The sequence below is a fragment of the Osmia bicornis genome, chromosome 5 (genome assembly GCF_907164935.1).
Source record: "Osmia bicornis bicornis chromosome 5, iOsmBic2.1, whole genome shotgun sequence".
In the NCBI taxonomy this organism is placed as follows: Eukaryota; Metazoa; Arthropoda; class Insecta; order Hymenoptera; family Megachilidae; genus Osmia; species Osmia bicornis.
Window position 1 is genome coordinate 11,326,691 of NC_060220.1, and position 16,369 is coordinate 11,343,059.

Consider the following 16,369-nt stretch of genomic DNA (forward strand, 5'->3'; position numbering starts at 1 on the left):
GAGTACCGCGATGCTTCGTCCTGAAATAAATTGTTAATTTTGCCTTTTAAAGATAGAAAACATTGATGAATGAATTTGGTGAAAATTGATGAAACATGTAAGAAAAAGAGTATGGAGGAAGCTCGTGCACTGTGGAAGTTGCAATTCACTGTGGGAATCGCAGGTCAGCCTAAGATCAATAAAGTGCAAGGTCCTGCCACGTACAAAAACCCGTATGATGGTAAAAAGTGCATACGGTCTGTACGTGCAACGTATCACTAAATTATTTGCTGTTTCAAGTTGCTGTTTTTTCCCCTCGCAACAGTTGAAAAGAAGTTGAAAAAATTATTTTTATATAGCAATTACACAGCTCATTAAAGATAACTGTAAGAATTATAACTTCATTCGATGATGTTATGATGAAAAGTAATATCTTTGAAAAATTGCAGGAAAAATTAACTTTTCAATACTAGTTTAGAGTGTAACCCACTTTTGAATTGTTATTTTTGCAGACGAGAAAGAAATATTGATTTTTTTTTTTTTCAATTTTTCAGGAAGTTTATTTCTGTTTATTCATGTGCAGTAGAAAGCATATCGATCTTTTATTTGTCAATATTGTGATTACTTTAATCTGAAAGGAAAGCTACAAAATAATAGTTTTATTATACATTCATCGAACTTTGAGACAGGTTTTTATTTGCATGATATATGCCTTTTAATTATTAATTTGCTTTTTCTAACCGGTTTTTGACTAATTAAAAACGTATCAGAAGTTGATTATAATTACCAATCAAAGAATAATTAACACAGTTCGAATGTTAGAAATTAATTACAAAGAAAATAGTTTCTTATTGTTAGATCATCCTCTTTTTATTGCATATATTGTTAATTTCAAGTGCATTCAAATGAATAACCTTTGAATCGATTGCAAAAAATTAATTATTTATTTACGTTTTATATGAAACTGTACGAATACCTGTACTTAGATTAACTTATAAACCATCCCTCAATTAAGAATTATACATTTTACAATGAATCAGACTAAGAACGAGATGTGTTAAATGAAAGTGGATGAAAAAGTTTCAAAGAACCGGGGTCAAAGTTCGAAGTATCCGAACCGTGTTCTCGAAACGCTTTAAACTTTCACGTAGTCGTTTCGAGAGCACGTATTAACACGGTACGTGGAAGAAAAAAAAAAAAGAATTTCCACGGTAAATTAGATATTCCCAGCTGGCAGGAAAATCGCTAATTACCAAGCTCGATGCAGCCAACTCGAACTGACTCGGATCTACCTCTACCGATCTCGATGTAACATGCTACAAAAGGCGAGGTTTTTACACGACTATGGTCATCTAAGATACCTTATCTTTCTTGAAACGTGGCGAGACGGAAAGACTTAAAAATTCATAACCAAAGCTCATTAACTGGTCTCACTTCCCTAACGACACTTAATTAGAAGATTATACGAATCGTTCAGATTGATGCGCCAGGGTTAATGAATCTTAACACTTTAATGGATGTTATGTCATGAATTCCTGATTTTTCTATTTGAATTTTTTATACTAAAATCACGATGAAAATTGAAGACGAATGGAATTTTATATAACAACTGCAGCCATCGAAGTGCATCCCCCAAAGACCATCCACCAAAGTGCAACGACCGTAGTGTAGCTGCCAAAGTGTTAATAATCAGAGAATTTTACACGATACGTATGTTTTTATTAGAAATTATTTAAATTATCGTGAATTTAAAATGCATGCATCGTGAAAATATTATAGCATCAATGCCCATAAATCAGCCGAGTAAAATCGTGTTTCAGAAAATTGTGGTATCAATCATTTCGCTAGCTGAAAAAGTTACGCTCAGATTTACTTTTTTCTTCTTTTCTCAATTAACCGTACCCGACTCATTTGCGATCATCAATTATAAAGCTCGATGGAACCAGGTCGAGTCAGATCTCGCCTCACCTGATTCCGTTGCATCGTTCTATGAAAGGATCGTCTTGTTGCGCAACCATGGCCACTTTGGTCAATCTTTCTGGAATAATTGCCGGTTCGTGACGTATCGTCGGTCACGAGAAACAAACGGTTTCGTGGAAGCCGATTTGCATTGATTTTACTGGGACGGGAGACGACGACGCTTCTCGTAGCACCGGCTGGTGAATGTGATACGTGTGCAAGCGTCAAGCACTTCCGGTTCGCCAGCGGAAAAAAAGGCTCAAAGGTAACGAATGGTTGCAAACGACAAACGATGAACTCGCGGTACAAATCAGTACGGCGCGGCGTTGGAGAATTTTCCTTTCGCACCTTTTTTTTAAAGGATTTATAGAAATTATAGGAAAACATTTGATCTTGAAAAAGATTATTTTTTAAATGTTAGAATTTAAAAATTAATGCCAACTTTTATCGTAATTGTTGCATCGCATTCCAGGAAAAAATTGTAACAACACGTTGTTACCAAAAAATCGCTCGAACAAGATTAAAGGCATCCTCGAACGTTCGGTAGGAAATGTGGCATTCGAGGAGTGGCATTCAGTGTGGTTAATCATAAGTGTTTTCCAACTTCTAAGAAGTCAATGATTACGTGTTCGATGGCCACATCTTGCTATTATGTAGTTTCGTTGTAAATAATCTTGATGTAGAAACTTACGATGAAATGTGTGTAATGATAGAAGGACCCGATACAATGGCTCGAGATATTTCTTCAAATCGTTTTTTTCTTAATTAAAATAGAATTATGAATGATTATTACCTATTCTTAGTAACGTGATTGTGTCGAGTGGGTATGCATGTTGGCAAGAATATCTTGTTTAAATGCAATTATCTTGCATTCCATAGGTTTTCTATTTTTCTTAGAATCGTGCGGATAAATATTAACGTTTTAGATAGATAAAAATGTCTCTTTTAGTAATGATAGGACGTTACATCTTTATTTCTCTATCGATTAACATTCTACATACGTATTTACTTAACTGTTTCAAGAGATGGTTAAGAAGATACTTTGAACTGAATTCTAGTAGATCTGAAACACGCAAATACACGTTTCACCATCAATCAAATAGAATCAGTCTTTATCAAAAGCAGAAAAACAGATCGATAGGGAGAGAAAACCGCTCCAGTCACGATATGCCAAATAAATCATCCATTCCATCGGATGTAAAGCAGACCTGCGGCATAAAGAAACCTATTCAACATCAATCAATAATCATTCATAATTTCATTTTAATTGACTCTGATCGATGTTATTTAATTCCAAGATAAATTCGTTGGAATAAAATAGAAGTATGTAAGTTCCTGCATTGCAGAATCTGTGAAATGTAACAAAATTGTCATTTCAATAGGAAAATCAGATTTGATCGTGATTAATCGTTTCATCGGTACAATCATAATTATAAATCATACTTAATATCATTATACTTAACACCGTTTGATACTTTCGGATGTAAATTCGGATTTGAAAGGAAATTTCATTAAAAAAATTATGAAAAATTTTTGCAACGTGAAACGGTGTCAAGTGTAAGGAAATCGATCGGTAATACCCTGAAGACTCTCGCGTAGCTATGTAAGTGTTCACCATTAACTCTCTATTCTATTGCAGACTTAGGGAGCCCATTCTTCCCTGGTGGTCCTGAATTGTGGCACCATCCATTGGCGTACTCGACCGCTGGCGAATTACCCGGCACCCTGCAACACGCGACGCTGGTGCATCCGGCGTTACATCCTCAGGTCCCCGTACGTTCCTATCTTTGACTATCTGCAGACAAAGCTCTGGAGCCGCCGACGAGCGCCCCGATGCACGTTAGTGATACATGATCGTTATACTCGATTACCTAGCATACGATACATCTAGCAGGTAGACACGCACGTAGACATTGCGAGACCAACGAGTTCACGGCTCGACCTGCTTCCAAGACAGGCTGATATGTTCGAATGCGACACATAAATCTTTAGACAAACGTGTTTTTCAATGTTTCAAAATCTATTTGAAAAATTAACAGCTTCTTCTTCGTTTTCTTCAGATTTTCTTCAAGGATTTTCATATTTTTTAAACATAATTATCTTTCTTTTTGAAATTTTTTTTGAAAAGGTATAATAGAGTTTTATATAGGGTTGAATCAAAGTAAAAAATATTTGAGCTAAATTTTTAGATAAACGTGCTTTTCACTATTTCAAAATTTATTTGAAAAATTAAGGGGTTCTTCTTCATTTTCCTCAGATTTTCTTAAATCAGCTTTTCATATTTTTGAAAAACAGTTATTTTCCTTTTTGCAATTTTTTTTTTAATTGAATCAAAGTGAAAAATATTCGAACAAATTACCTCGTGAGCTAGGATGATCATGAAACAACGAAAATAATTCAACCAGTTCCGATCAAATCACGATTAACAAGCTATAAATCGAGAAACTCCAAAAATCACAGTCGAAAGTATAAAAGTTTTTCCGCGAATAAAAGAAATATACTGCATTTTGATTAAAAAAATTTTCACAACTTACAAAACTTAATTAAGATCATGAATTAATTACTAATAAAATAGTGCTTTTTCTCGACGTGTCGCAAAATTTTCTGGCGTGCCATCGTACCATACCTCGTTCTCCGGAACAAGGTAAGAACGGTGTGGTACAGCCGGGTACGAATTGGCCAAACAACCAGGAACTATTGATTTTTAATATCGCCTAGTCCTGTGCCAGGTTCGGGAGGGTACCTATCACGCGTATGAACGATATCGAATTCTTTTTTATTACAGTAACGTGACAACACGAAGGAAGTATCATTTCTTGTTCGATTCGAGGAAAAATTTATTCTTTGCAATTTTCTTTTGAAATTTTATTTAAAATAAAATTGAAATTATTCTCCTAATTAGAATAAATGAAATTATTACCTCTTCTCGTTTAAATAATTCAAAAATTTTTTTCATCTTCGACATTGATTATTATCAATGCTAATGAAATGCTACTCAAACGGAGGAATACCGAGGAGCGTTCATTTAATTTTTTAATTGCAAAACCGAGTCATCCTTGTCTGTTTTTAAACAACCATTTGAACTGAACCGCTGGTAAATACCACTATTTTCTGAACAGAAATGAAAATATTCTGCACCGTCCACTCGACGGGATAACGAGGCAAAAGCTCGGTTAAATAGAGAATATATTCAGTTGGGAAGTTTGCAATCTGCTTTCATAAGCGTTTACATGGCGATTCCTGTACAGTCGAGATTCTCCTAATTTTGTTGGCGATTATAATGGAAGAAATACGGTCAGAAAAATTTCTGTGGAAAACATCTTTTGAGCCGTGAAACAGTTCGCCGTTTGCGGTTTAAAATAACTTGACTTTTTAACAAATTCTTTTGATACAAGACCGTCTTAAATATATACATCTTAAGATTAAAGGAAGAATCCAATTTTGAGATCGGTGAATTAAAAGGCGGGAGTGCAGTGATATAGGATTTCCGAAACAAGTAGTACAACGCGTAGTTAATCAGACGTCGCAACAGTGACACGTTTTAACCGGAAATTTTCATTAAAATCTGTCTTAACGAATTTGTGTAAACAGACATTTCTTCGTATTCCATCGTACGGTATATTTTTTAACGCTGCTGAAAATTATGCTGCAGTTGTATTTAACACGGTTCCTGCGTTAATTAAACCACGCTCCGTAACTCGGTCATGGACTGCGGTTTCAATGGTGCGCATTCGTGTTATTTAAACAATTACTTAAAGCGAATGCAACCGGAATATTAGGCGATATTAATGTCATTAAAGTGGGCGTTTTCTTTTTCTTAGATTTGAGATTCTCTTAAATAATTAATGATACATTCGTCTACCGTGTCGGTCATTACACGAACGTCTCTGTTTCAGTGAAAGGTTAATTAAATATAATTAATCAAGCTTCTATTTATTACGATTAAATCAATTAGCAGTTTTGTAAATCAATACCAAGTACAATTTCATCGTAAATCAAATTTAATTGAAAATAATTAACTTAATAATTAAAGGTGTATGCTATAAACAGTCGTTAGATTAATTTCTATTTTCTATCTTTTCAAGCAACATAGACGTTCACATTTCCCTTTCAACTATCCCCATTCGCGTTTCTATTGAACTGAAAATTTCAAATAACGATGAAAAATGTTGTTTCTTTTCTAGGCACCCATGTCTCTGCCGCATCCAACGACGCTGACGTCGATACACGCGTCGCTGCCCCATTTCCTACCCTCCCCGGCATTGGCATCGCCGGTGGGTTCACCCTCGTCTCAGCCGAACATAGCAGTGAGCAACGCACCCTGTTCCACCCTGTTCGTGGCGAACCTTGGTCAGTTCGTGTCTGAACACGAGCTCAAGGACATCTTCAGCAGGTTAGAAAGCAATTTGAAATATTGATTTATCGTTTGCAGAATATTACAGAAATTCTCTACCATTACGATGCATCCTATGCATTTGTGCAGTGGCCAGTGCTTTCCAGTTTCTGGTCAGTTTTTCTATACGTGGGTTCTCGTGATATTTTTTGGGAGACGAGAATGAGGAGTAATGAGATTTAAGAAAGGAAAAATGATACCAGTGCCCTATTGAAATTTATCATAGGGGGTGTTCCCCTAGTACAAAATATCGATTTAACAATAAAGATTTGAATTTATTATATAATTGAAAAATATTAAAATTGAAATTTTAAAAGTTTCAAAGAATTTATTGTTTCAACCGTGAAAACAAAGGAGAGGATAAAATAATGTCCGATACTAGGTGCCGCCTGGTACCAGGGGAACTCCCTCTACTAAAACCACCCCCGGAAAAGATTCGAATAGGAAATCGTGTATTAATTCTGTTATCGTTCGCGTTAAACGATCCCTAAGCTTCTGTCGCGATTAATTCACGTTTCCCTGTAACAGCAAAGTTCGTGTTTATACGAATGGTCGTTCGAGTTTGATACAGCGTAGCAACTTATCGTGATAATGAATGGGAAAGGAAGACACGTAACTAACGGTTGGAAAGTGTCCGCAACATCTGGCCCGGTAGGACAAAATAATGACTTCCCGAACAAGTTCCTTGGTCGGAAATGAAATCAGAGACGAGCCGGCTAAAATTGACTTTACAAACATCGTGCGCGTGTGCGGTTAATTGACGTGTATGACTGTTATCGTCGTTAGTACGCTCGTAAATTATTCATTTTACGAATACTTAGCACCGTGTAAAACGGAATTCACCGTAATTCGAACCGAGTTTACCTTCTTCCACGTTCCATTGACCAAGTTTGATATACCAGGGTATCATTTATATACTAATTATGATTTGATTTTTAAATAATTTTTAACGATAGAAGAGTTTCTCGTACACTTTGCTGTTGGAGGGAAGGAATAAAATAAAAAAACGAAATGCCACTTTCTATAACGCTGTGGTAGTCAACGTGTAAATTTTAGTTTACCATCTAATAATGTCTGGAACTAATCTTCCTCGATTGATACATCGAACCATCCAGGCATGAAGTAATCAAACGACTCGGACAATATCGATAAGAATTCACGCGTCTTCGATCCGACACGATTCACTAAGCTTTCCTTACATCGAGATCTCGATGAAAGCGTGCAGCAAGATTTATTAGACCGAGTCAAATCAGTTAAACACGCTCTATTGCTTCTCAAAGTCGTTCTCTTCAAAATAGAAACTATATACACATGCAACACCTATTCTCGTGTTATCGTGCGATCTATCGTACGATGTTATTACATACGAAATGGCCAATTATGAAAGACACAAAGGTGTGGAACGAAAAGGTACCAGGAAAGAAAGAGACAGATGATATATTGATGCAATAAATAAAATCAGCGACTCTTGCATATTTTATTATACAAATAAACCGGCCACAGAAATAATTAATTTTCACTAGAATTGCCGAAAATTTCAATAATCATTGTTTGAATTTTCATAACGTTTCATTCAGGAGGAGAGGTCGAAATTGGTCAATGGATAATTAAAACGGGTCAGAAAATGCGTTTTGCTTTTTCATTGGTATTTCTCGGGTAAAATGCAACGGAGCAAATAGTCGCATTGAAATATGTATTCGGATAGTAAATTATTTTCAATGCTCCGCCATGCAGAACCTTCCCACGACTCTGGGTAGATCTACGCTCGTGTTTAAACAGTGATTTGTTAGAGCTTCGAAACGCTGGAACATTCTTTCAATTACCTTTTACGAGCGGTCTTTAATCGAAATGATTGTTGATTACTTCCGACAAATCCGTTTCTGTAAATCCACGGAGGCTTAATCTGCCTGATCCTTGAAAGATAAGACGTTTCCTTTCGAACTTGAGGTTTGAAATAATAGAGGTATAAATTTAGACAAATTTTGGAATAATTTAGAAATAAAATATTAATTTAGGAATAATTTTCGATTAAAGTACGAGTTCATTGGCCGGATAGGATGTGTAGTTTCGGTCAGGCAGAACTGTGACCGGAAATACAGAATTTCCTTCGAACAGGAAACGAGAGAAGCACCGAAAATTGTATATAGTCTCGTACGTGTAAACGTGTGTAATTAACTCGGGCAGCTACTCGGGAATTCATACGCAGAACTTGGCCATGTAATGAGGTTCCGCGGTATAATTGCACGAAGGGAAAAGAAGGACTCTAGCCGCTCTCACTATCCAAATTAGCGTGACACTCGCAAACCTGGCCGATTTCACCTTCTTCTACCTTCCCTAACGATCTTCGAATCGTGAACATCCGTAGCTAGAGAAATTTTATATTCCTGCCTTGATATTTCAACAAAAATCAAATTATCCTGAAGATACACGTTGACTGCCATGGATATTTACTTCAATTAAATAATTGAAAAATTAAATTAAACGAATCCCTCGTTCCCTTGCTAATTTAATTCTTCCATAGTAAGAATATTAGCAAAAGATTTATGTAGAAATTTTGAGAAAAGCATAAATATTAAATTAATGCGCCACCAGTGCTATTCTGACATACTTTTCTATCATGATATTATGATTTTAGTATCTCCCATTTGATCTACGATGTCCTATGAATAAAACACACCGTCTAAGAGCTAATTATTCTAAAATCATGAATATGATATCATTGGGGTATTTTAAGGTGATCGTATAATTTCGACGGTTCATTCTCGCAAGCTATTTCGACACCTGTGCAAAAAAAGGAATCGATAGCAGCGGGTTGCGTCAGATACAGACCACTGACGTCATATCCAGTTCATTCATTGCAATGCGAGATGCAGGTTCGCGAATTGAATAGCATACAAAGATCTCGTTCGCGGTCCTATTGCTGTGATTTGACCCGTTAACCCTTCCTCAACTATATTTCCATCGACCCGTCCTACAATTAATTCGATTTCCCAACCATGCGTACCTCTGGAACTTTTCCAATATTGATAACTTCGCTTTTTCTCTGAATGGTAGAAAAGTCGTGTTTTTTTTTCACGATATTTTTATCCGTCGACGGGTTAACTTTGCATTCGGGTGATAAATGATGAAATTAAAAAAAAATTTATCACGACGAATTGTTATCGAACCGATTGAACGTTGTCCACTGTTTTCGAGCGTATCTGTGTCACAGTGCAATGAACTGGAAACGACGAATTTCCTAGCGAGTAGCAAGCTACTCTGGAAACAATTACGCAGCTAGAAATTTAAGAGAACAATATAGGTCGACGCCGAATCAGCCACATTTCCTCTGTCTCTTTGTACGTTCTAACGTGTCCTTAACATTCACAATCCGAACGCGTCTCCATTCACGTGGAATTCGCGTTAAGAACGCGGTCGATCCGAATAAATGATTCCAGGAAACCTTGTCATATATCGAGATATCGGGAGCTTCGTACTAACAGCACCGCCTCCAAAAGTAATCACCGACATCCGCTGATCATTTGCCACCAATTTGTAGCGAGTAGTCGTAAGACGCACCTGTGCTAGTGCCCGTAATCATCAGTATCGATATGGAGAACTTTTATCATCTATCTACATCTTATCAGTGACGTATCGATGTCGTGACCGAATGAATTATTGAAATATTTTAAGGAAAATGGGAAAATGGTAAATGGTAAGGAGATGACTATCTCCATACCTTAGTCGACCCCCATTGTCCCGACAAATTTTTACCCCATGGAATCCATAGAATAGGCCGCCAAGATGATCTGTGCCAAGTTTTATCCAAATTGAATAATAGGAACATCGTCAAAATGGCGCCCAAAGTTGACCATTTTAACACGAGGCTTTATGGGAAGTGGTCGAAATCGTGCTTTCGGCATCCTAGTTTCCGGATATGTTAAACTAGACGATAATACCTTTCAAATGAGCCCATGAGCATCAAAATCGTCAAACGGGAACTTGGTTAAAATTCGCTGAGTAGTTTGGTCAGAAATCGATTTTCAAGATTTTCTTCATTTTTTCACAACGGGTTTTGACCAAGTTCCCGTTTGACGATTTTGATGCCCATGGGCTCATTTGAAAGGTATTATCGTCTAGTTTAACATATCCGGAAACTAGGATGCCGAAAGCACGATTTCGACCACTTCCCATAAAGCCTCGTGTTAAAATGGTCAACTTTGGGCGCCATTTTGACCATGTTCCCATTAATCGATTTGGATAAAACTTGGTACAGATCATCTTAGCGGCCTATTCTATAGATTCCATGGGGTAAAAATTTGCCGGGACAATGGGGGTCGACTAAGGTATGGAGATGGCCATCTCCTTTCCAATATACAAAAGTCTTAATTTTCGTAATGAAAATAGCAACTATATTTCTGTTTTATAAAATTGAAACGTATACGTCAGTGGTACATGTAAATAGACCCATAGTGGCATTATTAACACCCTGACACACGCTGGCTCGCACAAGGTGCCGCCTAAAAAGGAACAGCCGACGAGTAACACGGACATGTTGAACGAAAGAAGGGTAAATTATGGGATAATACACGAGTTTCTTCCCATTAAACCGGAGAAACCGGGAAGGAAAAAAGGAAAGAAGTGAAAGTACGAATGATTCTACTCTGATGGGCACGTAGCTAGTGGAAGTCGAATTTTCCATAATTACGCGCGGTGCCTGGTAGAGTCGTCATAAATCATAATTGATATGGACATTTCCTTTAACCATTTGAGGGGCACATTTTTCTTCCGAACAAATTATTGAAATCAAAGGTTATTTAAGGGGTTCTCGGGGTCGCTGATTACGATTCTGACGTTAGAATTGCAAAATTCAATTTTTGGAAAATTCAAACAACTTTTCGAGAAAACTGGCGTGCGAAAAATTTTGTTACAGAACTAGGTATAGAATACATGCACAAAAATTTTCAGAGCTGTAGGACTTTTCGTTCAAGAATAACCGAATTTATTCTGAAGAAAAACGAGTTTTTTGTGTTTTAATTGTTTACAACCAATTATAAGTAAACACATTTATACAGATTTCCATGAAAATTATATAATTTGGAACCCCAAGAATCTAAATTAATTTCGAATTAAAGAAGAAACTAAGGTTGAGTTATGGTTTACGGGGTAACCTCAGATCGACCTGATTTTTTTACCATAGATAGCCCCTGAGATGCGATTCCAACAGTGGTCATCCCATCTCTTAACTCCCACCCGCCGCCCCGGTAGAGGTCAAAAACTAAAATCGTCCAAAAAGTGGTTTCTGCACTGATCTCAGTGAGCACAATAAGAAAAAAAATTGAAAAGAAATGTAAAAAAAAATAAAAAAACCTAACCTAACCTAACCTAACCTAACCTAACCTAACCTAACCTAAGCAGTCAACGGAGCAAAGGCGCCGAAACCACCGCATATAAGCGAAAAGAGGCGAGGAGTTACATTAGGTCAGGTCAGGTTAGGTTTTTTTTCATTTTTTAACTATATTTTTTCACTTTTAAAAAAATTTTTTATATATAAATTTTTTCACTTTTTTTTTTCTTAATGTGCTCACAGAGACCAGTGCAGAAACCACTCTTTGGACGATTTTAGTTTTTGACCTCTACCGGGGACCTCCGTTGGAATCACCATCTCAAGGGCTATTTATGGTAAAAAAATCAGGTCGATCTGAGGTTACCCCGTAAACCAGAATCCAACCGAAACTAAAAACAAAATGGTGGTACAAATAGGTCCCACTGCCCCTCATAGGGTTAACGGCGTTGTAACGATCCAATTGATACTTCGAGTTGGATATTAAATTCTTTGGTAATCGATTTTCGTAGGTATAGAAATTTTTCAGCACACCGAAGATTTCGAAAGGAAATAACTTTTGGAAAAAAATGTGATTTTCTATAAATGTATTTATAGTATCATCACGAAGTGTTTCGTCTCGTTGCTGTTCGATTCAGCGTTCACCATCGGCAAGCGATAACACCGACACCTACACAGACACACACAGAGCCCTTTCTCTTTGACTAGAGTACCATCTGTCGTAACTAACTAGAGCACGTATTGTACGCTTCTCTTATTTATGCACAGTTTTCCTGGTTTCTCCCGGCTTCGTATGCACACGAAGGGAGGGTCGCCAGTGGCCTTTGTCGAATACCAAGACGTTCGCTACGCGGCCCAGGCGATGGCCACTCTCCAAGGATCCTTTCTCCTCTCCTCCGACCGGGGAGCAATACGAATCGAATATGCAAAGTCAAAAATGGCCGAGGTGGGCTTTACAAATCTCTGGATCGAAGTAGGTTTCATTTTATGCTACGCTAGCTGCTATCAATCCGTGATTATTCGTCGACGAAAACGCAGCACCCCCATTTTTCACAACCCCTTTCCTTCCCGCCGTCGTCTCCATTCATTTTCCATTCTCTTTCGTTCGTTATTTCACTTCGATCACTCGAAGGAAAACAATAGAAATTCTATTTCTATATCATCGATGGAATTTGAATTTTTTTCAATCTTTCTTATAATCGATCTATGGAGAAACGTATCGATTTCGAGGGATGGGACTGCGTTTTCGTCGTCAGACACCGCAGAACTATCGTAGGGAGCTGAAGTACCTGTGAAATTAATTTACTACATTATTTTCATTTATTTACTGTTCCAAAATCAGCCTGATTCTCTCTCACTGAATAATAGTATCTATTTTAAGAAAACAATCATATTTTCGAAGATTCTCTTATTTACGACCCTCTGAGGGTATTTTTCCTGGCTCCCTACGGTTCAGTGGTCTCAGCAGGACTCGATTACCTGGCTGTCCGATTTCAATCGATCGCGTAGCACATTTTCGTCCTCGGCTGGCAAAGACACAGCTTGACGTATCGAAACCGCAGAAATTCGCTCGTCTGCCGATCGATCTTGGATCGCGATCGATGGTAATCACACCAGGTTACACGGAAGCTGGGAATCCACCGGTATCAGCGGTGCCAATTGTCAATTATCTGCCGCTAATCGCCTATGGATCGTGCACGAACTGCCGATCTTCTACCTCCTTCTTCCTATCTCTCTGTCCATCTGTCATTCTTTCTCTTCTTATTTTTTCTTTTTCTTCCTCTTTCAAAGGTGAACCCGGGCCAGGATTAATCTGGCCATTCGAAATAATTCGATTTTTCGCTACGGTCATCTGTTTCTTCTTTTCTCGTTAGTTTTATTTTTACCTTCTTCTTGGTTCTTTTTAAACGACAGTTTACAGCTGGCAATTTTCGAGATCCACTTGTTACCTACAATTTCGTTCATAGGTATTTGGATATTTAATAGAATTTCACTGAAAGGGAGATATTTTTATTTTAATCTCTTGAAGCCCTTGGCCACTTATCATTTCACTTATAAATTACTATTAACTCAGGGACCACAAGTGTGCACGTTATGGTTTTTTATTGTTTTCTCCATTTTTTTGCTTTTTGAATTGCTATCAATATAAAATGAATAATAAGTCACTTTTGTCTCACTATAATGAAAATTTTATAATGTAAATATTTTTCTTTCTCCTTCCTATATTTATTCTTAATCAAAGGAATAAATTTATATTTTCCTAATAATATGAAAATTGTCCTAATACTTATGGACGATATTGTACTCCTTCGACATTATCTTTCATTGAATTTCTTCGATGTTGCCTGTGCCGCATAGTACTTGATCTTGTATATACCGTTCACTTCCGCCCTGTCCACTCGCGTATTCTTTCTCTTCCCTGAACGTGATTCTGTTTTCTGTATTATAGCACAAAAACCTGCACAAACCTTTCGCGCATCTGGTAGAAATCTTTATTGTTCTTATCGGCGTTATTATTTAGGGGAAGGTCGGGTAATGACGGAAAATTGAAGAGAAAAATCGAGCTGCAAAACGGAAGTAAGGATTAGCCAATAGCTTAGACTTCCAGCGATATTTCTACAGTAACGTATCGCGAGAAGAATAGCGTAGATCATCGCAAATCCGACGATAAGTTCTTGTACCATTGCGCAAGAACCATATCCATGGGATTGCACCGATCTCCTTTCTGTTTTCTCTTCTGCAATCCTAATCTAATGTTACGTCTAAGGGTACGTTTATGTTGGAGCGTCGATCATAGCAATGATAATAGCTGCGAAAAAATATCTCTGGTTTGTTTATAGTAGAGCTCTGATAATAAGACAACTTCATAACGATAGAAGCGACAATAAACAAATACCTATCCATAATTTTTGCTATTATTCATAACCAAATTGACAATGAATATTGAAAAATTAATCAGCGAAGTGTTTATTAGATCCCCATTATGGGATCAGAGAAGCAGTGATCATCACAACAGATTTATCTTACTTACAATTAGATAAATCATGGGAGGAGGATAGGTATTTGTTTATCGTTGCTTGTCTGATTATCGGAGCTCTACTATAAACAAACCAGAGATATTTTTTCGCAGCTATTATCATTGCTATGATCGACGCTCCAACATTGAGATCTTACGAAGTTTGTAATTAAAAAAAGAAAAAATAAACAGATCAAATTATCCGACTTTCCTCTAAAATTGAAATTAGAAAAATTGATAGAAGCTGCTTGGGGCTGGGTGACCGGGGAATAAAACGCATCGTCACTAATTCATTTCGCTTAACCGACGGAGACGCTTTGGCATCGCGACGTAAAAAAGGACGTGGCTGCTGAAGGAATATCCGATGTATTAGAATACTTTTTTCTTTTTTTTTTTTTCTTTTTTTTATTCCACGTCGGTGAATAAAGCGTCGTGACCACCCTGTACCTTTCTTTCGTTCCTTCTTCGCGACTAAGGATCATCCCGAAAGCTTTGAAAAAGAGCTTTTCAGTCCGGACGCAGTCACAGTCTAATGAGGTACGTAAATTACTCAATGGCGAGGCGTCTCTTCTACGTCGGTCCGCGGAAACGGGACGAAATCTGGGTTGTCTGTTTCGTCGTTCATCCGAAAATGATCGGATTCGTTAACACGTTGACTGCCATAGGAATTAGAGTGGAACAGGAAAGAAAAAAAAAATAATTTCGGGATATGAAAAATTTATGAGATTAAAATAATTACCATTCAAATCTAATTCAGGTTAATGGGTTAATGTCTTTGGCTAAAATTTTGTAACTTCGAATTTTTTTTTTATTATTATGCCCATTGGGTAAATATGCGGAAGTGTCACTCCTGTCAGAATCGAGCTGATTGTTTTTTGTGACGTTTCTTACAGTTAAAAAACATCATATTTAATATTGTTATGGCAGCGCATCAACAAAAACAATGTCGATAAATATTTTTTTAAAGATTTTTATTCGTCGATCTTTTTTCCAAGATTTCTAAAAGAAATATTCTGTTCTTTGACAATTCTTCATTATAAAATTGCTGAATAGCATCGAAGATGGCACTCGACGAAATAGAAAATCGGCAATATAATCAGCCATGTGGTAATCACGTCGTCCGAATTTTGGGATATTACCACGACAATTCCAAATGTAAACAAAAAACAAAACATCCCCCACAAGTTGAACAGTAACATATTAAATTCGTTTTGCTCACTGAGGGGCCGTGCACCCCAGATCCACCCTAATAACTACACTAATTAATACCGATAAATATGTTACTTCGTAAATTGTGTTTATTACTTTCTTATATTAAAAATGGGTATCGGTATTAGTTAGTGTAGTACTTAGGGGGGATCTGGGGGGCTCTGCCCCCCAGTCAGTAAAACGAATTACATATGTTACTGTTCAACTCGTGGGGGATAAAAAGAAAATCTTTAAAAAAATATTTATTGGCATTATTTTTATTGATGCGCTGCCATAATAATATTAAATATGATGTTCTTTAACTGTAAGAAACCACAGAAAAAAAAATCAGCTCGATTCTGACAGGAGTGACACTTCCGAACATTTACCGTCCATTGTAATAGAAGTCATCAATAATCATAGCTAAGAATTAAAAAACTAAAGAAAACTCTGAACGTTCACAATATTTATGCTATTAGTTCGAAGCAGTAAATTAATAGATAAGGTGCGT

General features: G+C 36.9%; 1 protein-coding gene across 4 annotated transcripts in view; it reads left to right on the forward strand.

Moving 5' to 3' along the window:
- Positions 1–16,369, forward strand: part of LOC114878656 (protein couch potato) — a 90,272-nt gene that overhangs the window by 62,155 nt on the left and 11,748 nt on the right. For 2 of the 4 annotated variants that reach the window (XM_029192702.2, XM_029192703.2), the window contains exons 6-8: positions 3,578–3,711; positions 6,123–6,331; positions 12,423–12,627. In XM_029192702.2, the coding sequence (XP_029048535.1) occupies positions 3,578–3,711; positions 6,123–6,331; positions 12,423–12,627 (548 nt within the window). The remainder of the gene's footprint in view (positions 1–3,577; positions 3,712–6,122; positions 6,332–12,422; positions 12,628–16,369) is intronic. The other 2 variants (XM_029192704.2, XM_029192705.2) reach the window with 2 other exon arrangements.